Source organism: Oryzias latipes, chromosome 13 (genome assembly GCF_002234675.1).
Source record: "Oryzias latipes chromosome 13, ASM223467v1".
Lineage (NCBI taxonomy): Eukaryota > Metazoa > Chordata > Actinopteri > Beloniformes > Adrianichthyidae > Oryzias > Oryzias latipes.
In genome coordinates, this window is record NC_019871.2 from 16,480,851 (window position 1) to 16,506,439 (window position 25,589).

At 43.1% G+C, this 25,589-nt stretch overlaps 1 protein-coding gene across 3 annotated transcripts in view; it reads right to left on the reverse strand.

The window, feature by feature from the left end:
* The window catches only part of kmt2a (lysine methyltransferase 2A), a 36,031-nt gene extending 14,922 nt beyond the window's left edge, over positions 1-21,109 (reverse strand). For 2 of the 3 annotated variants that reach the window (XR_002291524.2, XM_011482582.3), the window contains exons 1-18: positions 20,790-21,109; positions 14,169-14,241; positions 10,711-14,039; positions 10,188-10,365; positions 9,774-10,002; positions 8,962-9,656; positions 8,670-8,743; positions 8,278-8,514; positions 8,032-8,178; positions 6,932-7,030; positions 6,604-6,724; positions 6,347-6,460; positions 5,991-6,175; positions 5,703-5,882; positions 4,799-4,909; positions 4,473-4,546; positions 221-435; positions 14-108 (exon numbers count right to left, since the gene is read on the reverse strand). Coding sequence is in view for 2 of the 3 variants with exons in the window: in XM_011482582.3 (XP_011480884.1) it covers positions 14-108; positions 221-435; positions 4,473-4,546; positions 4,799-4,909; positions 5,703-5,882; positions 5,991-6,175; positions 6,347-6,460; positions 6,604-6,724; positions 6,932-7,030; positions 8,032-8,178; positions 8,278-8,514; positions 8,670-8,743; positions 8,962-9,656; positions 9,774-10,002; positions 10,188-10,365; positions 10,711-14,039; positions 14,169-14,241; positions 20,790-21,035 (6,402 nt within the window). In the remaining variant the exon portion in view is untranslated. The remainder of the gene's footprint in view (positions 1-13; positions 109-220; positions 436-4,472; positions 4,547-4,798; positions 4,910-5,702; positions 5,883-5,990; positions 6,176-6,346; positions 6,461-6,603; positions 6,725-6,931; positions 7,031-8,031; positions 8,179-8,277; positions 8,515-8,669; positions 8,744-8,961; positions 9,657-9,773; positions 10,003-10,187; positions 10,366-10,710; positions 14,040-14,168; positions 14,242-20,789) is intronic. The other variant, XM_011482583.3, reaches the window with a different exon arrangement.
* Between the last annotated feature and the right edge of the window lie 4,480 nt (positions 21,110-25,589).

Genomic DNA, 25,589 nt, shown 5'->3' on the forward strand with positions numbered 1-25,589 from the left:
ATCAGTCACTTACATTAATTTTCTCATCCCCATACTTGAAGCAAAAAACACATTTCCTGTTATCAGTGACACCTGGTGGAGGAGGGGGCTCTGGTCCGTCGTCTAGATCTGGGGCCAAACAGATTTGATTAGGGGTGATCATGAAGAACATTGTGAGCTCTGAAAGATTTTTATTGATTTATTTTTCAATTAAGGAGAACCGAATTGCTGTGTTTTTTACCTGGTAGGAGAGAGGGGGGCGGAGGCAGGACAGGAGGTTGAGGAGGGGAAGAAGCAGGCAAATCAGGTTCACCGGGAGTCTTGGGCTGGGGGGCTGGAATGATTTTTTTCATGAAATGGGGGTGCTCAGCACGGGAAAGCTCCTGTCTCTCCTGCCACTGGGCATAGTTGTGATCCAGGGATGGAGGCAGCACAGCGTTGGGGAGGAGCCCACTGCTGGAGAACATGAGGAGTACATGATGTGACACCAACAACCAGGCTTAATGAATACCAACGTTAACTAGATGAGTTATGACAACTTTATTGAAAAATTAAACAGTTTAAACAGCAAAAGTGATAGACTTCATAGTATTCATCGAATACTAGATGATCCGACATAATAAAACCTCAAGTAAACTCTTTCCAACCTATCAGGAAACAAAACCACCACAGTAATCCCGCCCACTGTTTTACCCTCTGCATATAACTTAACAATGGACCTCAGAAATTTTTCACTATCCTTACACCACCTTAGGGGGCTGCTCCAGCCTATAAGGGAGCGCCGCCAGAGAAACTTTGCATCCTCCTGTACCATTCATACGAGGACCTCAAGCAGTCCAGGTGGAAAGTCGTCGTACAAATAATCAACGTGTTGCAAAAAGACTTGGGTGGCAGTGAATGAGCTTTGAGTGCTTGAGTCATAATTACAGAATAAGTACATAAGTGTGGTTTGTAAACAAGACAATAAATGCCTTGAAAAGTAATTTATGCCTGACATGAAATTTAAAAGAAGTGCCCTTGGCTTTAAAATATTGATGCGATCCTTGGTAGTACTAAACCAGGCAATTGAACCGTAAAAGTATACATGTATAAAGGGATTCAGCTGGTTCAGAAAATGAATAAGTGGATGTATAAAGTAGCATTTGGTAAATTTCAAGTTGGCTCTATTGATCAACTGTCCAGAGTGTACCCCGCCTTAGTCTTGAAGTAGTCTGGAAACCCTCCAAAAACCCTTGTGACCCTGCACAGAACTAAGCAGAAAAAGATGGATGATGGATCAAAAGAGATTAAAGGTGCAGTTTTGACAGCTGATCCAGATGTAAAGAAAAACCTTCTAACCACTTCAGCTAAAATACAAACCACACTGCAAGAAAGAGCTGCAACTATTCTGCAAGCAGGAAGTGCTTAAATAAAAAAAACGAATCAGTTGTTCGAGCTGTAAGAATGAAATGATAAATGGTTAGAAATATGATTTGGGTTGAAGAACCTGCTTTTTTTGTTGTTTTTAACATTAAGGTAAGAATTACAAATAAGTTCTTAAATGAAAGCTTTTCCAGGCTTTCAGAAGCTCTTCTCCTAAATAAAATTCTCAATCTATTGTTTTAATGGAATGGTTTTCAATCCCTTTTTTTTAACTTGTTTTGCCACTAAACACTGAATGTTAATGCAAACAGATCTTCACACAAAATAAATCAACTTTGCAGGAAACATTTTTAATTTCCCTACTGGCACTACAACTACAGTAAAAACAAAAATAAATAAATAAGTCAATTTAAAAGACGACTGACGTTTAGTTCTTTGGAACAAAACACAAGGATTGTCTGAGTGTTCAGTACATTATGTACTGAATAGAGACAAGCACTAATTCTCCAGACGCAAGAACTTTCAAATGTTGTGTTCTGGCCAAGACAAGCACGACTGATTAATTTGTGCAAAGCAAAGTTTCATCTTAATAAGTCAGTCGAGAAATACGTAAACCAACAGAGAGCGATGTCAAGAGCCAACCACAAATCAACCACAACAATGTATCAGATGGACCTCGAGTGAAACGCGACACCCCTGCAGTCGGCTTCTCCCAGCGTTTGGGGGAAACGAGGGAAAGAGGAGGCCGAGGGCCGAGTCTAACCGACAGTATTGGTGAATGAGTGCTAGGAAAACGTCTCTTACAAAGACATCAGCGAGCTGAGAATAAAGTTATCTCCAATGCCAGCTGACTTAACTGATGTTATTATCCTGTCTATAAAGGGCGCATTGCTTCAGGATTCACTGCATTGCTGGTGAGTGAATGTTTTTACGGAGAGAAATGTGAAACTGAATGCGGCTTTAAACAACGTCCAAGGCTTAAGTAACAGTCGCTGTCATGTAAAAATGTGTCGAGAGAAAACAACTTTAATCCTTTCCATTCAATCCTAATTTTTTTTAGACATCATAAATGGTCTCTTAGGTGTTTTGAGTCAGACTTTTAGTTATAACTCCCGAGAATGGAATTGCAAACATCTCAATAAAGTATCAAGTCCCCATCGTGCAACAGTCGGATCCTGCTTCTTCTCAGATGGAACATGCAGCCCAAACATTTCTAAATATTAGCTTGCTGCTAGCTTCAAAATACAGATAATGATACAGTTTCTTTCTGAGAAACCTCATCTGTCTCTGGGTTTCCATAATTACAGAGCATCACTTCTTGACAACTGCCGTTTCAAGAGGATTCCAGATGTGCTCACATCACGGGAGTATCGAAGGTCAACCTTTTCCTCCCTTTTATGAAGAGAAAGTCATCTCAAAATGCTTCCAAATGTGCATTGCACAAGTGTTCACTAACACTGGAAGGCAAACTTAATCAAATGTCCAAATATCCGTGTTTTATACACGTTATGACTTTAAGCTCCAACAGTGTCTTCTGACTTTCACTTTTGTTTAAGGAGAATTAAAAAAACAGCTGGTTTTAAATTCTTAGAATTTATTAAAGCTTGCATTTTACATTCTATGGGGAACCATCTGTTTTTTATAGTCTACGAATTGTGTCATCTGCCATTAAACCAGAATTGTTATTTATACATTTTTGGATGGAAGGCCTCATCTTCCAGGTATAGCAGCACTTGTAAAGTGGGTGTGTACGGAGGACTAGCAATTGGAATAAAAGCGTTAAGATCTGCATCAGATCAGCTGATTCTTGTATAGAATTTCTTATTCAGACAATGCGACCACACACATTCAGTTAGATTCAGAAAAACTTCTGAGTCGATGACAGTCTAATGCAGTGTTTTTCAACCTTTTTTGAGCCACGGCACACTTTAACCTTGATAAAAATCCGGCGGCACACCAGCATCCAAGATTTTTTTTAAAAAAAGGAGAAACTCAGTCTGTATTGATCTACAGACCCTCCGCAATCTCACATGCATTTTTGTGATAATTGTGGCAGAAAAAGCTGGAAGTTGCAGCTGTTTTTTTCTAAAAGATGTAATAAAAGTTAAGTTAGAAGGTTTAAAAACTTTCTGATGTGTGTTCGCTGTGGTGTCAAGACCTCAGAGGAAGACTCATTGTGCGCTAAGACTCTGTCACTTTAACCCAATGCCTCAAAGTGCAAACAGCCGCCGAACGCCAGACAGACTCGCATCTCTGAGATTCTTGTTTTGTTCACTTTTTCCACGGTCTGATACCGGATCCCGCGGAAAGCTACACCGCTAAAGACGAGCTCTACCTGGTATTTTTGTTGGAACTGAGCAATTTTATGAGCAGAATCGGAACAAGGAAGTGAAGACTTTAACCACTTCTGATTGGTCAGACTGATGACGTGTGATTAAGCCTCCAAGAATGATTGGTAGAGACAGTTAAAGGGGCGGAACTTTTCAGAATTCAAACCACCAATCAAATAAACACAAAGAAAAAAGTATTTTATGATCTTTCATATTCTTAACTCCTCAGTGTTTTATCAGGGCCTGTTTGGATGAACAAAGAGCTGATATCCTGGAGATGGTTAATGTTTTTAGATCAGTTAAAGAGGGCAATTTCCCACGGCATACCTGACCATCTCCCACGGCAAACTAGTGTGCCGCAGCACACTGGTTGAAAAACACTGGTCTAATGTGTGAGTTTGTAGCTTTGACAGATTTATAGCACAAAAAGCTCAAGCTTCTGTGACTTCGTTTGACCTTCGTCCCCATCAGTACAAAGATTTGAAACCCTTTCAGAACAAATTATCTTTATGCTGTTAAAAGAAATATATACTGGAGCATCATAAATATATTCATCAGTTCCACCAAGGAAGCAATGAATGACTGCTAAGACCTTTTTCTTGATATATAATTTTGCATGCCATTTATACTAGTTAGATTTTTTTCACTTCTGTGATTCTGCTGGTTGTCCTTCCAGTTGTTAAAGAGTCCTTCATGTGCTAAAGATAAATGACAGTTTATATAACCGTAATGACTTCCACAGAGGAGACACTCAATACTTTGCAGTGACATAACTTCTTGTATTTGCTGTTGGACACTCACTTGGCAGAGACTTTTTGGCTTTCCCAGAACCGCGACTCTTTCACTTTGAACCACGGGAAGTTTCGCTCCATTTGCTGAAAAAGAAAACATTCCGTCATATTTACACATGAAGCACCTGCACAGACTTGCAGTTTGGGTGGAAAATCCATTGACGATTCAGTGTTCATTCAAATAAATCCCAGACAGGGTGATCGATCACTTCAATCAGCGCAAGAAAGATGTGTTTCTTTAACTTGTTGCTCTGCTGCCACTGCAGAACTTGGATAGAGTTTGTGACACTGAGCAGAATACTAGTGTTTGCAGTGAAACATGTCTGGGATTCTTACCCGAATGAAGAAGGACTTCACCATGCTGTTAGCCTTTCTGCCCTCAGGCTGGCCTCCATCACCCTTAATGGCTGTCTGGATGATCCGCACAATGTCATCATTAAAGTCCAGCTGGCAGAGAAAAGACAGAAGCACATGATTTACATATCCAACGCATAATAACACAATATAAAATCACAACATGTTGAAAGGCAAGTGTGGAAAGGCCTTTGTGGTATCTAAATTACTCTGGATGACATAGGATTACTTTATCCAGAAAATGCACAGGAAATAAAAAGTTATTTCATTGGCTTAAATCCATTACACTTTTTAAAAAGTGAGTGTGATGGTAGAGGCCTCTATATGTTCTTTAACCTAAATAGGCTTAATGGCAAAAGTTTAAAACAAAATAAAAGTCAATGAGCTGGAAAAAGACACAAAAATGGAAAATACACAACTAAACAACATGAAACTACAAGCTAAACAGACCAAAAGAGTTATGTCCATTTTCATGTTGGATATTCTCTTTCTTCCTTAGATGTTGTGTCATTAATAACATACTGCAGCGACCCTCAAATGTTGTAAAGCAAAGGAAAAAGTGCTTAAAATATCATCAATTTGGTTTATTTTGCTTTGATATTTGATGAATACCTTTTCTTCATTTCTTTGGTGCACATTTTTGAATTTTTGAACTACAACAGTGATTATTATTTTCACTAGACTACTATTATTTTAATGGCAGCATTATGCTCAGGATGTGTGCTTATGAAAGTCACCTTTGATATAAGTAATGAGGTATTAGGAGGAACGAACAAGCAGAACACAAACCTAACATCCCATAATTCAACAGCATTAAGCCCTCAGTCTATGAAGTGCCTGCAAAGTGAGTTGCCTTCTGTTTTAGGAGCAGACACAATTCACGTACCAGTGACCTGTAATGGCCTTGATCCATCTTCTTCTCAACAGACTCCAGATCTGGAGGGGAGTCACCGGGAGGGGTAGTGGGGGCAACTTCAGTGAGGACTGGAGGATCTGGGCCCTCCGGGGAACGGCGGGACGGAAGGCTCTCCTCCATTTCCGGATTCAGCTCTGGAGGCTTCACCGCCTGTCGCATAGTCAGAAAGTAAAGCTTTCTCTCTTTTAAATCCGAGTTTACTGCAGTTACTAAAAAAAAAAAACACTCCCATAACGTGGATTTAAACAGCACCCTCACCTGTCTGTAGCGTAACAGGTGTGTGGATGTGCGTGAGTTCAGCAGTGCATTGAGGACATTGCGGATGCAGCCCTGAAGCTCCATCTCCAGAGCTGATCTCCACTCGGCAGGATGGCATTCGGCACATTTCATACAGGTGTAGGCAATGTTTTCTGGCAGCTTTGACAGCAGTTCAAACATTTCATCTGAAAGACAGTAACAAGACAGGTTTGCTACCATCTTTCACCTCGCCTCCTGTAGATTATCAGCATTTTAAAGACGGCCCCGACAGGGATATTCCTTCAAAAGCTGACAGCGGTAAATTATGTTAGCATGCCATGTGATTGAATAGAACCTCTCTTCTCCTGCTGACTAACCTGTAATGTTCTCACACTTTGCATGAACCCACTGTTTGCAGCGAGCACACTCCATCATCTTGCTGTCATAGTAATCATCGCTGTAGCTCTTATCACACAGTGGACAGAAGTTACCTGCAAGACCAAAAAACAAAACAAAACACATTTAGCCAACAATTTTTGGGTGACATTTCTAATCCCCAAATAGTTTAATTGATTGAGTAAAATTAGCAAATACTTGAAGTTTTCTCTGATTCAAAAAGCAGTCAGGATCTAACCTTTAGCAAAGAGTTTGGCACAGTCATGGCACATGGAGAAATCATGTGACCACTGAGCATCCCAGGACTTCCCAGGTTTAGTGGCTCCACAACTCTTGCAGCGTACACACTTGGTGCAAATCTGACGAGAAAACACATGACATGGATGAACAGATGTGATGAAACGGTGTAGAGGTTACATTGTAGTGTGGGTGACAAGCTTTTGAAGAAACTTTATGTGAGTCTTCTGAACATAAGGAAGAAGAAAACTCAATTGTTTGAAGTATGGTTAAAGAGATGAAAGTGAGGTAATAGAGAGAGAACAGGGAGGAGTAGAGAGGAAACATACCCAGATTCTCTTCTTCTTGGTGGGTTTGGTAGGGTAGTTGGGACCCAGGCACTCCGGGTGATAGCTGTTGCGGCACTTATCACACTCTACCAGCTGTTGCTGCAATCAAAGCGATCCCAGATTAAATTAAAAAGCTAAAATATCAATCATCTTTATTGATTACCGATTTGTTTTTGTTGAGAGCTGATTAATAACAAATATCCCTTTTTTGGTTCTAGCTAATCCCAGCAGCGGTCATTGTCATTTGGAAATGAATTCAAGATCATCAGTGAACTGTTTTCACATTAAACTCAGAGTACCGGTAGTTTGGATTTTAAGAACACTACAGCCAGCACTGCTTCCCTAAGTTAAAAGGTAAGGATCATTGGCAGTGGGCTGTGTAAATGCAAGATCGTCGTTTGAAATGGGTTATTGTGCTTCTATATATAGATCAGTGGATCTGTAGATGGCCACAAGCTCTATCAAGCTTCTCTTGTGTCCTTGGGACAGCACAGTTAGCTCACACAGCCCTTTGCAAAACACATCATTAAAAGCTGAAGCATCTATTTATTTTTCCAATCAGGAGATATATCTGCCATTTATAAATCTATCACTCTATGTTTTACGCACACAATTTGCATTACATTTGTCATATGGTTTGTCATGTCAGCAGCCTTAGTAGGAGCTGAGATGTGAGCCATTAAATAAGTCTCTGCTGTAAAGTTAGAGTGACAGCTGACCTGAGCAGCAGCTCAATCCCAGATTAAAGTCAGACCATTAATACATTTTTTTCTGTGCTTTGATTCGATCTTTTCTTTTTAAAAACTTGTTCCAACAAACCCTTTTCTTTTGGCTGGCTTGTTCTGAATGGGCAGCAACCAACCCCTTCATGGTTTGCAACTATCTAAGCAGTTAATTTACTGAGCTGCTTAGACCAAATATGCATAATCCTTAAATGAGACAGCATGCACATTCAGATAGGACACGACTTTAATGAACAAAAACATGGCAAAAATCCAAGATTCTCGTTCTCTGTTCAGAAAAGGCCGGGCACTCTCCACTGTCACACTCCAAACGGAGCTTCTTTTGTTTGCTACTTCAAACTGAACTAAACGGCTTACTTTAGCTTTCTGGTGCTGGCGCCCACAGGCCTGGCAGAACCGGCACAGTCGACAACACCAGTTCTCAAACTGCTCCTGAAGAGGGCGCTCTGACTCCCCCAGGCAAAAGAGATGGAATGGTTCACAGCATACCCGGCAGTAGACAAACTACCAAAAAAAGAAGAGACAATTTAAAAGGCCAGCATGTAAGCTGAACTAAAAATAAAAATCAATGGAAATTGAAAAGCAAAATTCACAATATTTCACCTCGACATTTCCACTGCTTGCACACAGGAAGCAGAGCACCCTTGGAGTGATAGGCACAGAGGTGAGCAGGCTGAGGCCTCCAGCCTCCCACACCTTCTCCACATCATGGTCCCTCTGAAAATCCACTCTGATACGATGCACTCCGTCGCAGGGCGCTCTGGGCTTCACCTGGTCCCTAGTCGAGGGAGTGCTCAGCAAGTTTAAAGTACTGCTGCTGGTAGGTTTAGTGTTCAGCGGCTTTTTGAGAAAACAATCGAGGAGATAGAAAAGATTAGAAACGATCCACGGCTCACTTACAAAGAAAAAAAACAGAAATTCAAAGTGTTTTCTTCTAAGAAAATGAAAAAGCTGTAATGTAAATGTGTAAAACACTATCCTCAGTGAAGTCTCACCTTGTCTTTTGGTCTCTGTTTAGTTGATGGAGGAACAGAGCGAGATGTTGGCTTCTTTGACTGTTTTGAGTCAGCTGAGGAAAGGAAACAGGCAATACATTATGAATTTTAGCATATACTGTTTTATATATTCATTTATGTCATTTATAATTTTGTGATAAAAATAAGTAGTAGCACCAAACCAAGTTCATTGAAAATTAGCAGCTGGATTGTGGTGGCAGGAAGAGTACAGTGTGGGGGCTGCTCTCTCTGAAATATGAATGCAGGACAAACGTGCGCCCCGGTCTCTCACCTGTTGGAAGTGGGCTCTGCTGTTGTGCTGAGTGCTGCTGGGGTTTCTTCTTGTGTTCACACGGAGAAACCTTGGGTGAGGACTCTTTTGTTAAAGCCGGCTGGCTGGCGGGAGGCCACGGCTGCTGTTGCGCCATTTGGGAAGGTTGAGATGGTTGGGCCATTTGCGGCGGTGTTGACTGAGAGGGGGAACTGTGCGCTGAAGAAGATGAGGAGGAAGATGAGGAGGAGGACGAAGAAGAAGAGGAAGTGGAAGATAATGATGTAGAGGAAGAAGCCAGAGCGGGCTGCTGTGGTTTCGGGCCTTTTTTGCCGCTTGTATTGCTGGAAACGGGGAGCTGCTTGGGGCCCTCCTTGGTCAAAGATGGAGACTCAGCCTCAAATGTGACTGTGTTGGAAGCCTGAGAAGGTTCGACTGGGGAGGGGGTCGACAAGGGGATAGGAGAGGATTGCTTTGACAATGGCAGCTGTTTCGATTTCTCCTCTCCCAGCTTTCTAGGGGGACTTTCACTCTTTTTACAGGGAGGATCCTCCTTTGGTGGGGCAGGGGTAGCTTTTGGGGCAGACTCTGTGACGGGCCCTTTTACAGGATTTTTGTCAGGCAACTTAATCTTTTTCTTGTCCTTTTTGTCTTTGCTCTGCTTCTGAAGAAACATTTTTGAGGGCATCCACTGCAAGTTCTGGCACTTTCTCATCCTGTGAGAGGAAACACAGAAAGCTCAAACCTCCTAATTCTACAAAATGAGAATTTGTAATCAAGTTTCCTTTCAAATTACTGGGGGGAAAATTGCAAGGCCATGAACAAAACCTTACTTGCAACATTGCTTTTTAATGTTTCGTCCTCCAAACTTTGGTTTGTCGAGACAGTTGGTGCAGACCCCGCAGTCTTCTGGAACTTGGCAGCCTGAGCATTGGCCACAGCGGCGTGAGCGACGCCCCTTCTTGAGTGGAGCCTCTTGAACGGCTTTTTGCCGTGTCTCCCGTGGCTTTATGGGCGGAGACTGTGGTTCTGCCTCCTCAGAGCCCGCTACTGATGATTTATCTAAAAACACAAAAACATTGTTAGAAGTTATCATAAACATTTATATAATTTTCACAATCTAAAGCAATTTCCTCTTAGAGACTCATTTGTTCCTATAGAAGCATCTTATTTTTTGTGGATTACAAATGCAGATCTTTCAGGTTAAAACAAGCAAGTCAACAGCAGGTTGGCTGAAGATGTCCTACCATCGTTCCCCATAGAAGACAGGATCTTCTCTCTCTCTTCCCAGGGCAAGGCACTAAGTGTGGGCATGTCATCAGGGAACACGGCCCGATTACGGCCCAACGCCACAGCAGCACGACGGCATACGTGCTTGATCCGTGGACCCCGGACTGAGGCCTCTGACGAGTCACTTTCCTGACCCTGTAAGGCCAAACATTTGTTTAGAAATATAAACATATAAAAGGCTTTTTGTATTCATCTATTATTTTGGTTTCTCTAACAGGAGATCAGATCTATATGACTTTCTGATGCTTAGTTTTAGAGTACAGTTAAGCAAAAACAAACACTTCTCCAGAGGAAAGCCAGCTCCTCCTTCAACATGCAGCCCCGTTACCTTAATAACTCTCTGCAACGTTCCTCTAATCAAACTTTAATAAAAGTATAAAACACAAGTTTGATATTTGAAGAATGTAATTTATAAAATGTAAGCAAAGAAAACAAAACAAAACAGTGCAACTTAAGATCTAGAAAATCAGCAGAACTAACCTGGACCTTATTCTGCTCTGCAGGTTTCTGCTTATTCTTCTTTATCGCAATGAGCTGGTCTTTGGCCTTCTTCAGGAGTCCAACTATGCGCTTATCTGGCAAAGGATGTTGCTCTGTTTGCTTTACTAATAAGGAGACGGGGAGCTGATGTTTGCCTGATGGCTGCCCTGGAAGGCTTGGTGTCTGCTGGTTAGGCATGCTTCGCTTCTCTTTGTCCTTTTCCACATTTTCTGTTTCGGCTACTTTCTCAGACAGTCTGCCTTTTTTGGGTGGACGACCTTTACCAATCGAACTGTGATGAAGGCCGCGCCCGTCCGAGGAAGCAGTGTCAGAAATTGTGTCGACGGATGTCGATTTCTTTCTCCCTGGGGTTTTTTTTGGTGAAAGGTGTAAGACACCACCTTCTGAGTCCCTCTTATCTACCCCAAACAGGCTGGACGGCGGATTGGGGGAATCATCCAATGCAATTGTCTTATTTCTCTTCTCGAAATCCTTTCTTCCATCTCTTTTATTTTCCTTCTCTTTCTCTCGGTTCTTCTCAAAATCATTTTCTTTTTCTTTAGTGGCTGGCTCCGGGGGAGCCTTTTCTTTGCCGCCTTTACCGGCTCCTCGTCCTGTGTCCTGAGCACTGGATGGAAAAGCAGAGAAAAGTGGAGAAGGAGCGGCAGGTGGAGTTGACAAAGATGGGGTTCCATTTGCCCCTCTTCTGCTCTCAGGTGTTCCTTGTGCAGGGAGACTCAGAGAAACACTGGAGAAGGTGCTGAAAGGAGCAGGCACTAAGGCACTAGTGGCTAGTGAACTAGCCAAAGAGCTGGGGTTACCACTGGAGACGGAGCTTGACAGCACAGACATTTCAGATGTGACTTTCCCTACAGAAACATGGCCTCCCATTTGGCTGCTGCGCCTGGTCATTGAATGTGATGGAGATCGTGGATTGCTGCGCTGCGCCACAGAGACCGGTCGTCTCCTAGGGCGCAAGTTCTGAGCGGAAGAAGAGGAATTCTGATGTGGGGAGAGAGAACCGGGACTGCTCCCAGATGATGAAGGCAAAGTGACTGATTCAAATATGCGAGAGTGGGCCTCACTGGGTGTAAAGCACGGAGCCCGAAGCAATGGGCTGCGCTTTGCGTGTGGTGCATCAAAGCGGGTTGATGAGGGATGCTGGTGGTGGGTATGAAGAGGGCCGAACAGACGAGTGCCTGTGCCTGCTCCGGCGCCTGGCAATCGAAACGCACCTGCAGTGGCTCCTCCGGCTCCTAAGACGCCTTGGGGCAACAACCCAACATCTTCGAGTGTGAGAGGAGGGGGACGGAAGTTGTCAAATATTGGTTTTCGGATGAGGCCCTCCTTGGCATATTTAGCCGAGGAGAAGCAGGGAAGTTTAGGGTTGGACATGGAGGTCCAGCGGAAAGTGGGCTCTCTGAGAATCGATCGGTTCCGTTTGTCTGACAAGTTGGACAGCACAGGTGACCCGGGCAGGAAAGGTGGGATGGGGTGAGGCATCCAGGATGGCTGCGAGAGGTGTTCACTGATGGCAGCTGCGCTGGAAGAACTTGATTGGGGAGGCTGTGTGAGAGTAAGAAGAGAAGAAGGCGGAGGAGGGGGGGACGAAGGAGAAGAAGCTGTGGATGACGCTTGCTGGGAATTCCCAATCGTAGAGGAGGGCATCAGCAGTCCTGTTGGTGGGCTGATGATTGGCTTCTTAACCCTGGTGGTGAGTCTCTCCTTGACCCTCTGTTTGTGACTACCCCGACCTACCCCTTGTGCTCTGCGGCCTCTGCGACTCCTGTCTGACAACACATGCTCGGGCTCTGTTTCAGAGGGGGGAGAGAGCGGTTGGGACCCTTGCAGCAAACTGGACTCTCTCTCTCCATGAGAAGACGGGGAATTGTCCTCCTGATCTGACAAAGTCTGCGTGGCTTCAGAAGCTTGGGAGTCGCAGGACGAGTCGTCCAAGCTTGGGCTGCTGGACCTGGAAGACTCTGCAGATGACAGCTGGGAGGAATGCTGTGACACAGCACTTGAGCCGCAAGATGGTGCACTGCTGCTAAATCTCCCGTTGGCCGTGTTGGAGCTGCTGTTGAGCAGGCTGGGAGCTGCTGATGGGACAGCGTGAATAGGCTCAGGAGATGCTGTGTGAGGAGGCGAAACAATAGGAGCAGTCATACCACTGCTCGCAGTGGCAACAGTAACAGAAACAAGTGCAGGAGAAGGGGATGAAGAGGTGGCAGACGTGGTCTGAGCAGATGTAGAAAGTGCTGAGGTGGGTGTCTCTAAACGCGGCATCTTAGCCAGGGGTGTGGAGGTTCCAAAACTGCCCTCGTCCTCAATGAAGCGCTTGGGGGTTTTAATGATACGAAGGGAAACAGTGCTTACTACAGGCATGATAAACTGCCGGATATTTTTTAGTTGGGTTTTTCTGATCCCAGCTTCAGAGGATGAAACCACACTGCCCCCAGTGGCAACGGCTTCTTTCTCCAATCGCTTTTGTGCTCCTTTCTTCGCACGCTGCAGAAGCTGTTTAGCAATAGTCGCATCAGTTCGTTTAGAAGGGGGGACTATTCTGACTGGTTTTACGTGTCTGGGGCTTTTTCTGAGGCCTACTGGCTTACCCAATTTAGACGGAGGAGGAGAAGCAGCTGCGCTGGAAGGGACTTGGTCATCAGACCCATCCACATTCTTCAGTATGGCCTGCTGACTTGTGAGCTGATCTGTGCTGCTGTCTCCACCTCTGACTCTAAATGCTTTATGTTTCCCTTCCCCACCTTCAACCAAGGTGCACAGCTGTGCAGCAGCAGTCATAGCTTTCAGACGCTCGGCCGAAGGCGGTCGGCCAGGCCTGCGTCGGGGGACACCGGGCACAGTCTTGAGGTGTGGATTGAGAGGCGTCATTTTAGTTTCTGTTAGCCTCTTCAGTTTGTTAACTTTGGGTTCACTCCGTCCAGCTTTGGAAAGCCTTGCCTCCATGTCGTGAGGCTGAGCAGAGCCCGCTGGCGGCTTTTTTGCGGCCTTTTTGTCCTTCTCCCCCTCCGTGTCCAAACCCAACTCAGACTCAGCAAGCCTGCTGTCCTCGTCTGCTGCATGGTTTCCTGAACTCCAAGCTTTCTTGTTGCTTGAAGATGGTGGCCGACCTCTTCGCTTCTCTCCAGTGCCAGGTGGTCTCCCAGGTAGCCTTTTCTCCTTTTCTGCTGGCAATTCGGGACCCTCAAGTTTAGCCTGTGTAGGGGAGGGCAGCGATGAGTGTGGTGATAAACTTGCAGCCGTTCTCTGAGTAGTCAGACCCCGCGGGGGACGGCCTCTGGGCTTCTTCTCCTGTGCGGCTGTGCCTGCTAAAACAAAACAGAGAACAAAACATTCATTCAGCATAAAATGCCAACTTCAAATAGCCTACACAAGTACAGTCTTCAACAAAACAGTAACAGAGTATCTGGATATTTTAAAATCTGTTTTGGCTTTACCTGAAGAAGGGTCCGAGGGACTCTGGGCCCCTGTGTGTTCAGCAAAGGTTCCAAAGCCCAAAAAAGCTTCTTCCTACGAACAGGAGATACATGTTTTATGATAACCCAACACTGAAAAAATGAAAAGGATCGAAAAGAGTCATAAATGATAAACAAGAGGTCTAAAAGCCACCAACAATTGAGTTCTTCCTGAATTATTGATCCTGACAAATGACTTTGACTTTTAGAATGACGGGCCTTCAATGACGGGCCTTCAGCTGCAGACAGTCTAGTTTAGCCATTTGACTTATGGCTGGCTGAGTGTCTGTCTGATACCCCTTCTTGAAAGTGAAGAATCCGTCTTGAGAAAAATGACCTTGTTCTAACTAAGCATCACCTCTGAAAAAGATGTTAAAAATTCAGCAAAGTAAAAAGGAGAGTAACTTATCTCCTTTAGCAGAGGATAACCAGACCATCATTTTTGAAAGAGAGAGCATAATCTAATTTCACAGTTCTGTCCAGTCGCAACATTGAAAGAAGAAGTAATGGCCAAAATCCTTTATGATTTAGGTGCAAGAGGCATGGAGGAATCAAAGGCACTTCAGCAGAATATGTTGTTGGTGCCTTAAATGTATGTTTTGGTAGGGAAGGAAAGGCAAAGATTGTTTTTGTAACGCTAGACACCCAGTGACTGCAAGTTGTCAAGCTCTAAAACAAATAATACCCCAACCTCTGGACTGCTAGAGAGTTTGTGGGATGGATGGATGGATGGATGGATGGATGGATGGATGGATGAATGGATGGATGGATGGATGGATGGATGGATGGATGGATGGATGGATGGATGGATGGATGGATGGATGGATGGATGGATGGATGGATGGATGGATGGATGGATGGATGGATGGATGGATGGATGGATGGATGTTTTCATTCAATGATAAATTATTAATTTATTTGAATCTTTCTAGAAAAAAAAACATGCTAGTCCATATGGAGGGTGAGGGGCATTCTTCTCGAGGCAACAAGTGTCAGAGTTGTTCTCCTTTTGCATCAGTCCAGTCTTGTCCTGCAGTTTTCATCACTACTTGCAATCAATACCTTCGGAGTGGAGGTGTGCATGTCACTTCATGATGTTTATTTATAGAAATGTGTGGGGATGCAGTTGAGGTCTTGCTGGCCCAGTTTAAAGAGCAGCTGCTATCCAAGAGTGTGCAAATGACTACATGCTCACAGATTTTGCAGATAACACACATCATCATGAGGACACAAAAAATGCGCCTGATACACACAATATGGAATCTAATTTAAATACTGTATATTTAAGATATGAGGCAACCGGAAAAACTTTCACCTGTTCTCTGTATAAGCAAATGGCAATTTTAAAAATGTAAATCCTGCTGTTTATCCTGGCAGGCATTATGAATCTGATCATCTGACATTCCTTACAGTGAATCTGCATCAGTTATTTCCATGAATGCTTCTCTCCTCTCTTTCCCTCTCCTCATGAAGCATAAAGCATCCTCCCCTTTTGGAGCAAGTGGCTGCTCTTGGTTGGTGCTGTTGCAGAGCTAAAAAAAGGGGCGGAGCACCAACAGACAGCACTGACTTGCTGTGGTAGTGCGAGTAGCAGTCAATGACATCACAGCATGCAATGCTAACAGAAAGTGCTGCAGGAGCTGCTGACATGTACAGTACACGGACTCGTGCACCCTCTCCATACGCCTGCAATCATAAAACACACACCAGAGGCACACGCGTCCAACGTACATATGCATAGAGACTCCGGATATGAACCGCAAATCAAGATGTAAACAAGCAGAACATCAGACTTAGGGGAATGGGGGAGGGGGCGCACAAGAAAGCCAAGCGAGCAATCCCGTGAAGAAAGGAGGAGGGCTGTGGGGAGGCTGGAGAAGAAGAGAAAAAGAGCGAAAGAGGCAGCATCTTGACCACATGCAGCATCGGTACAGAACTGGACTGCGGTTATCTCCTGGGCCCGGTTGGGTTTTGGACTTTCTAATAGAAGCTCACCAAATCCCAAACTACGCAGTCTCACACACATGGCTCCCCTCTCCTCCCCATCCCTGCTCTCTGCCAATGCTCCCCAAAAACATTTGCAGTCAGTCACTCCCTCGTTGCCCGCTCACTTGCTTCCCGCCCACTAGCTGCTCAGCAGCAGCAGCAGCATGTGAAACACGAGGCTCGCCACAAGCTCAGTGGCAGGAAGGCATGGGGAGGTAACTTCAAGAAGTAAACAAATGCTGTAGTAGACTAACACGGTGGAAGTTTGAGCCGCCTTTCCTTGCAACAAGGAGGTAAAACCATCTAAGCTGAAGAGCGTTTTTCCTTTTTGCTGCTGTGCTGTCACTCTTAGATCTGTTGCATTTCATCCAACCGTATTTGACAGAAGTCACTAACAGATTCAGAGAAGAAAAGCAGAATGATTCATTGAGGGAGCAAAACAGTTACATCCAGATGATGCAAGGGGCTGTCCCTGCTCTTTCTGAGATGGATGAGAATTTGGTTTCAGGGGTACTTTTTCCTTTCAATCTGACAGAGCATTTAAATGAAGCTACTGGGACTTTCTAGAAGTAGAAATCTAAAGACATTTGACTGACAATTTGATACCAGCGTCTGGTCCAATCTTTAAAATTTAGATTTCTTTATTCACTAAAATGTTGTGAAATATTTAAAACCGTCCTTCAATGCACTTGTTTATTATATAAAGTAAAAAAAAGTGTTTTTTTTTTCTTTATAACTGTTTCTGAAGCACATATACAAAAAAAAACACCCCCAAGGATGGGGGACCGCCTCTTCCAATAACTTGCACAAAGGAAAATGAAGACAGTTGGTGAACAAAGACAAACAGGAAAACTGTCAAATGTAAAGATGTGTCCCACTCTTACACACAGTAAGAGTCAAACATAGATTGACAGACACCCACTAGCACCCATCTCCCCCAGCCCCCATCCAAGGAAGCAGCATGCACTGAAGTTTTCATCAAAACTAAGACAAAGAAAACTCGCCTGCATCCATAGCAATGAGTAAAATAAAACCTGAGCAACACCGCCCACCCCTTACAACCAGACATATAGAGGTGAAAGCTCCCTTGCCTGCCTGCTGCAGCAGAATAAAGCCATGGATGGAGAGTCTGTGACTAATTCTCCACCCAGTGTTGCCCCGTTGGGAAAGGGGTTGGGGGGGGGGGGGTCGTCCCGCACCCTTTGATATCCTTCCCTGCCCTCTTTCAGCCATGCGCACTTTGTGAGAGCGAAGATAAAAGCAGACACAAAGCTTCCTGCTCCAGTCCACACGCTGTCTTGCGGAAGGTTTGGCGGGTGTGGGGGTCTTCCATTTAAATAGGCCAAACACCTGCTGGACTAAGCCCCCCCTCTGCTGCTGAGGAGAACAGTTTTGCTCAGATGGCAAAGCAGAGACATTGAGGTTGATTTATCTATTCAGTATTTTCTTATATAAGGAATAACAAAAACTTGGTATTTACATGAGGGCAAAATAAATAAATAAATGTGTCAGCATGCATAATGTAGGGGACCCAAAAAGAGAAAGCATGGAGAGCAAGGTTAGCACTTTAAAGTTGAAAAAAGTGTTCACCAAAAACAAAAAGGTTTAATAATTTTTCAGGATTTAAATAAAAAAAAGCATATAAATGCATTTATTTAAAAAAAAGCAACAGCCAATGAGATCCGTTTTGAGGCACCCCCTCCAGAGGCTTAGTAATCCATTTCAAAGTGGCAGCTGTCAGAAGAAAAGTCGCTCCCTTTCAGACAGAGATGTGTGCCTGAATTGGATTCTGAGTTTTTTTCCCGATGGGTGGGGGGTGGACAAGTGTCCAACTGACACAAAATTTGGGGTAGCTAGGGGCTCAGTGGGTTGCACAGGGACATAATGGTCTGAGTGCATACATCTCCACTTCTGCTACATTCTGACAATGAAAGGACCTCCAAGTGATGGAAATGCATTTGGAAATACTTTCCCTCAATAATTTGCAAATCAAAAGAGATCAAGGTGTAAATATCTAAGGGTGTAGTCAGACTGGAAAGTCAGTTGGTCCGTACCGAGTCCTGAACCTTGTGCTTGGTCTGTCTTCAGACTGCCTTTCCGCTTTGAACCAAAGCTTGTAAACCAAACCATGTGACTAAAGATCTCCTGTCATTGGCCAGAGGGCAAAGCAATTAGAGAAAGAATAACGGAAGTCCTGCGCTTTGCGGTCCTTGTCAGGATACTTCATTCTTTCAAACTTTATGTTTCGCCGACCTGTTTTGAACGACAGGTATAACACTTTTTACTTACTACTTGGGTATGGCGAAGGCATCCTGCAAGACGGTTACTGAAGAGACGATGACTATGACGGTACGCTGATAAGTTTGAGCCTCCATTCATCCAATCAAATTGAGTTGCTGTGTCTCATTGTCATGGTTGCCTCCTTCCTACTCTGTTTACATCCCATAATGCCCGGCTCCGCTCGTCCCTTTGGTCCAGTTGTTCTGCTCCGAACACAGACTGATACATCTCAAAGCGAACCAGAGCTCAGTCCAATTGGAAACGAACAGAGATCACCTCCAAAGATGGGACAGAGAGCGGTTCCTGGTCCCAGACCAGAGTCCGCTTGGGTGTATTCAGACTGAAAACTTGTTCCAGATTATTGGGGGAAACGAACTCTGGTTTACTTAAACAGGACCAAATGTGTCCAGTCTGAATACACACTAAGTGTTTAACATGGCTGTATATTTTCCAAACAAAATAAATAATATACATTATAATTTTCAGTATATTAAAAGTTCACAGGAAAGGAAAACCCTATTAATATGTTATCAAGATTTTTAAAAGTATATATATTTTTAAATCAATGCGTTTCTTAGATAGTTAATAGCAGGTTCCGATTTTTTTCAATGAGAAGAATCACGTGTAGTTTAGGGCTACTATATATATGTATACATTGCTTTTTATTTTAACAATGTATCGGTAATTTACACGTTTGTAGAGGTTATGTGTTATGATAGGCGCAATCGTCTTCAAGCGATGCCTGAAAGTACATTCTGGGATCAACTATTTTTATTCGAAAGGAAAAAATGTCTCGCTGTTTTTTTGCCAAATAAATGTCTGTCTGAGCTCAGATTAGGAGCACCAAAGCTGCTGGTAAACATCCCCACTCTGAGTACTCCCACTGCAATGAGCGCATGCTGCTCATCACGAAGAAGGAAGATGGTAGTTCGCTAAGGCGAACACACCCCCACATCACACGGCCCGTCAAAGAAGGGGCTCGGTGTTGTTGTAGCCAGCCCTGCATGCGCACTGACTGTCACTCTCGCCTTACTCCTCGGATAAAACGCTCGGGAAACCGTAGCGAACCACGGCGATGGAGCTTCGATGGCGCTCGCGCACACAGTGCGGAGTGATCTGAATCAGACGTCACCAGCAGGCGTTATAAACCCGATATTATTATAGTACTGTTACGTACTGGCTGTGTGATGAAGGGGAAAACATGTCCACCTCCCATTTTCCTATGCATCAGCAATAGCCCCGATGGCTAGCGTGGCGTAGTGCGTAGCATGGTAGCTGTTGTAGCTTAACCCTAAAAGCAGGAATGGAATTTACATAGTTTTTCGCGTGAGCTGCACCAGCTTTTAGCCCCGAAGCTTTCGCTCCAGCGCTGGCTGGAGGTAAACACGCCAACCCCCCGAAGCAAAAACACAACTTTGACATGCTCCGACAGCGGAATAATGGTGTGATCCTTAGACAGCTAGCATGCGTGCTAACCAAGACGCTATGTTGGCTAAGAGTCGCTAGAAGGTTGACACCTCAACGCCAAGAGTTAGCCATTGTGCTCATGCTGTTTTAGTGCCCAATCATTTCTAAAGCTCGATTACACCAAATCCGATCAAATGGACAATGTAGAACCCCCAGGAGCCCCAGACGGACGCCAAGTTTACGTTAGCTCATTACAAATATTGAAGCCTCGCTTCCTTTCGTTTGCATTGGCTTCGAAACATCATCTTTTAGCTTTCTTTCTCCATGATGTTGTTACACATCGGCACATAAAATCTGCTTTTAGTTGGAAGCGGGACATGCTTGATGCTTATGGGACGTTTAACTTTTACACAGTCAACGAATGTGGAGGCACTGTGCTAAACTAATAAGCCAGTTGTAACGGCGTTGATACACTCTAGTAAATAGAGAGTCCATTCCACCAAAGGTTCGTCCAAAAAATGTACATTAAATGATAAACATGAATGCACTAAATCCGGCATCTGTCTGCAGTAATTTGGCTAGCAGACTAAACGTTAGCATCACTCCATCCAAACTGTGTGGATGTAGCAACTGGGAGGAAAACTTTGCTGCTTTTAGAACTCCTGCGATCAAATACAATAAAAATGTTGTGTTTATGTAGAGCCCACATAAAGTTAGTGTTGTAACACGTTACTGTTAGAGTTTCGGGCCAAACAACGTAAACTCCAAGTACAGAGCATCCTGCCAATGACAAGTTTGTGGTCGGTAGAGATGATGGTTAGAACCGCAAACGAGAACTGCTCGACTTCTCTCGTCGGCAACAAACGGTCCTCCTCGTGCGTTGTGCCGCGCGGCTTTGAACTCGATGCTGCCGGCTTGTCTTGTGCTTACCTCTGCACTGCTTGAGTCGCTCGATTCCCCCAAAACATCCCGAAATTTCTGCAGGTTGCTCCCGATAACCGAAGAAACCTGTAGTGCCGCATCAAACCCAGGTCCAAGTCCAGCTGTGTTTGACTGGGCTCCTGGTATACTCCGCAAAGAGGCAGTAACCCTGATCCGGCCCGCTCTCTTCCCGGTACCGGAGTTGCTGCTCCCTCCGGGCCGAGCGGGGAACCGCCACCGACAGCTGTGCGCCATTTTACACTCTGCCTGTCTGCCCTGCAATCAGAGATACCTCGGTGGGCGGAACCCTAACCCAGCACTCCACATAAACAACCTCTATCACAGTGCTGCGCTCTCACTGGACTAGTCATCGCTATTCATGGTACAGGGCGGAACTGACGAAACCCCAACAATGCCTTTTCGTAGAGGTCTTATTCAGGTTCCGGGGCTATGCCCGGGAAAATAACCCCGTGTTTGAAAAACAGGCGAATTCAGACTGCTTTCTTTCTATTTTTTAAATGAAAAAGAGGGTATATTTTACAGCAAATGTTTCAAAAATCTTTCAGACATGCTTTAATTGAATTTCTCTCTTACAAAACAAGGTATCTACAGAGCATTTCCTGAAACCCAACAGCAAAAAAATAATACAAAATAAATGTGACATTTGATAGAATGTTTAGTTCTATCAAACTAAACTAGTTAATTTAAATTTTGCCCCTTTTCTGTTTATAACTTTAGATAATAAATGAGTATGATGGGAAATATATAAATTATATTTCTAAGTTATTTAATCAAAGACTGCGTGACATGTGGAAGTATTTTCTATAAATCCCAAACACACATACAGAAAAAATACTTCAACCAAATACATTTGAAATGGTTTTCATGGATGCAGGCAAATACTTTTAATTTTTTTAATTTTTTTACATGGCATTTCTTGACTGTTCAATAGCCTACAAAAACCTGTTACCATACTTAAAATAAGTGGGTTTTATGTTTAACCCACTTCTGGGGTTATTCAAGTCATATTTATCGCTTACTTATTGGACCGCTGCAATTTTTTAGGGTTTTAGTGGTTTCAAAATGTTTTTATTCCTTAGTTTAACCTTGGAGTTGGGTTTTAAAAAAAAAAAACTTGGGTTATTTTCAAGATGTTTCATCTCGATCTATCATTTTGCATGTCTATCACAAAAAAAAAAAAAAAGGAGCAAAATTTTACATTTTCAAGTTGGCAAAAGTTGATCAGTGCTGTAAAATATTGCTCGTTCTCACTGATAAATAATAATCTGTAAATTGCAAACAGAGATTAAAAACTTTTCTATGTCTGAGACCCCTTTTTTGTGAGGTGACCAAACAGATGCTCAAAGCAAAGCGCTGACCCCTTTCAAAAATGGAGAAGCATGAGCTCTTGGATTGTAAAGCTTCTGACTGTCTCTAGTAAGGGTGATCCTGGTCTCTTTTAGTGACTTGCTTACACGAACAATCACTAGATGGTGTTTCAGTCAAAGAAATCAAGTTGCTTTTGTTTTCTGTGTAACCATTGTGCTATCTTAGATGACCCCACCCTTACATTGACGTGTTCTCCCTACCATGACAAAGGTGGATAAAGGTGGAAAGATTTCATGTAATCCATGGACACCAGTGAAGAACACAAAACATTGAAGAAAAAAGGTTCAGAGCGCTGTCTAGTGGGTCTAGATGACCCAACTCCCAACGTTAAAGTGCCTAGGACAGCACAAGGGGTATACATGCACAGTGCTTTATTTTCTTACAAATGTAGGGATAACTATGTCATTTACAGAGACATCTTTTGACTGGTGGTCTGCGTCTGGTCAAAAAGAGAAACCTTATGATGTGCCACTAAGTCTGTTATTCTAAACAGGTGAGCATAGCCCAGACATGCTTCAGCTACTCAAAATACACACACTGTACTCCTGATACCTGCTTGAGTATAACACTCAGTGAAACAAACAGGACAAAAGCATCTTTGGTAAAGAATCTCATACTTTGTATGGCTAAAGCGTCTTCAGAAAACACGAGGATAATAGCATGAGCTTCTCTAAGATCATAAAAAAATTGCAAAGGTTTTAGAGTGCTGTCACTAACAAGCAGTAAAGCTCAGTTACCCACTCTTTGATGCTGTTCTATTTGTGAAAAAATTCTTAAAAATTATCTGATTGTAAATTATTTTAATATGTGGGAAACACAAATTCAACATACAAAATTGTTTTTGGTATTGGTTTTTTTTTTAGAAAAATTAATATGTTGGCATTACAAAATATCCTCTTCCTGCTCTTGATACACTGACAATCAGTGTGTTCCTATGAAAGCAGGTGTTGTCTTGGTTTGTTTTTCTGTAGCATTCAGGTGTGTTAAAACACAACAGAAAAACTTTGGCAACAAGTTTCAAGAACTTTGCTGCCCAACAATCTAAAAAGGGTTATAAATGATTTCTAGAAAATTTGGAATTTTTCAGGAACATGCTTCTGCAAATATTGGCCACACTGGTCTTTGTTATGCCCAAAGAAGATAAGAGCAGTCTGCAAAAACAAACAAAATACTTACAGATAACTTACTTTTATAGTCAAGAACAACAGTAGCAGTGTGATCATTTGAATCAGATTTTGCTCCTTTCTAAATAAAAAATAAATTGCCAAAAATGGCAGGAAGACTCCTTTTTTTACATAGTAAATAGCTATGTTTTTGGAAGTCATGTTCATTTTCTTCATTTCATCATTTTCCCCATTATAACATGGACACCCACCTGAGCACAGATGATTTGTATACATGCACAACAAATGTTTGTTTGTGTGCATAAGCATGTGCGTGTGAGCTGATCTGTATTTGTACGTGTTAACATGTATGTGTATAAAGGTGTTTGCAGCCAAAAGGAAAATGTAATATTTAAGTGTGTGTGGATGAGTGTGTCTGTGGACAGGCCCCATCCTTTTGATAAACATCTACATCTGAAGGTAGAATTAAAAAACCTTGAGCAACTTGTAACCCTTTTTTGTAATTCCACTCCTTCCTTCTCTTTAATCATCCAACTTCATCAATCATCTCAACTCCTTTTTTTGTCTTATACCCTAATTCCCCACCTCTTAGAGTGGGGCAAAAAAGTATCTAGTCAGCCACCAATTGTGCAAGTTCTCCCACTTAAAGTTGGGAGTCCTGTAATTTTCATCTAAGTTATATCTCAACTATGAGAGACAAAATGAGAAAAAAGAAATCCAGAAAATCCCATTGTCCGATTTTCAAAGTATTTATTTGTAAATTATGGTGGAAAATAAGTCTATACTTTGTTACAAACACGTTGTTGGCAATGACATCAGTCAAACGTTTTCTGTAAGTCTAATCAAGATTTTAACAAACTGTTACTAGTATTTTGGCCCAATTCTCCTTGCAGATCTCCTCTAGAGCAGTGATGATTTGGGGTTGTCACTGGGAGCCATAAAGTTTCAACTCCCTCCAAAGATTTTCGATGGGTTTGAGATCTGGAGAGTGGCTAGGCCACTCCGGGACCTAGAAATGCTTCTTACAAAGCCACTTTGTCTTATGAAGCCATTCCTTCCTGACTTGGGCAGTGTTGTGGGATCGTTGTCATGCTGAAAGACCCAACCACGTTTCGTCTTTATGCCATTGCTGATGGAAGGAGGTTTTCATTCAAAATCTGACAACACATGGTTTCATCTGACCATAGGACATTCTTCAAATCCCCTTTTGTGTGATCCAAATGTTCCTAGTAAACTTTAGACAGGTTTGGACATGCACTGGCTTTAGCAGGGGGACACTTCTGGCGTGGTGTGTTACTGATGGTAGCCTTTGTTACTTTGGTCCCAGCTCTCTGCAGGTCATTCACTAGCCCCACCTCCTCATGTGGTTCTGGGATTTTTGCTCACTGTGATCATTTTGACCCCACAGGGTTAGAGCTTGCAGAGAGCCCCAGATGGAGGGAGATTATTAGTGATCTGCTTACCTGTTGCAGATTCAGTCTCCCCAGCCAGATGTGGATCAACACATTTGTTTCTGGCGTCCTTTGAAAGCTCTTTGGTCTTGGCCATAGTAGAGTTTGGAGTGTGACTGGTGAGGTTGTGGACAGGTGTCTTTTATATAGATAATGAGTTCAAACAGGTGTCATTCATGTAGGTAATGAGTGGAGAACACATGATACTCTTACAGTAGTTTCAGGTCTGTGAGAAAGAGGTGATGGCTCTTGGCAAGAGCATGAACCAGCAAAAGTATGCAGCCTAAATCCATCAGTCCGTTTTATTAACCCGCAGCATCCCTTTCAGGGTCACAAGGTTGCTGGAGCCTGTCCAGACAGGGTACACCCTGGACAGGCTGCTAGTCTGTCACAAGGCACACATTCACTCCCAGACACTCATACATAAGGACACTTTAAAGTCACCAATTACTCTATAAAGCATGTCTTTGGACTGTGGGAGGAAGCCAGAGAAAACCCACAGATGTATGAGGAGAACTTGCAAACCTTAGTGAACACAATTTTTAATAATTAATAAAATAAACTTTTTAATGTTTTTTTGTCCAAATGCTTACAGGGTAAAAAAATATGCTAATTATGTCTCAGGAAAACCAATTTTAAATTAAGTACAACTACCAAATACAGTTTACGACTAAAAAAGGAGTAAAAAATATGCTTCCTGTTGTAAAGAAGCAACTTGAATTATTTGTTCCAAGCTTTTAGTTAAGAAAACAATCCAAATGAAAGTTAATGGTGGATGGGGGTGGGACTGATTTCTGCAGAATGATAGTTTTCTTCCATACCAATGCAATAGACAGTGGCACTAA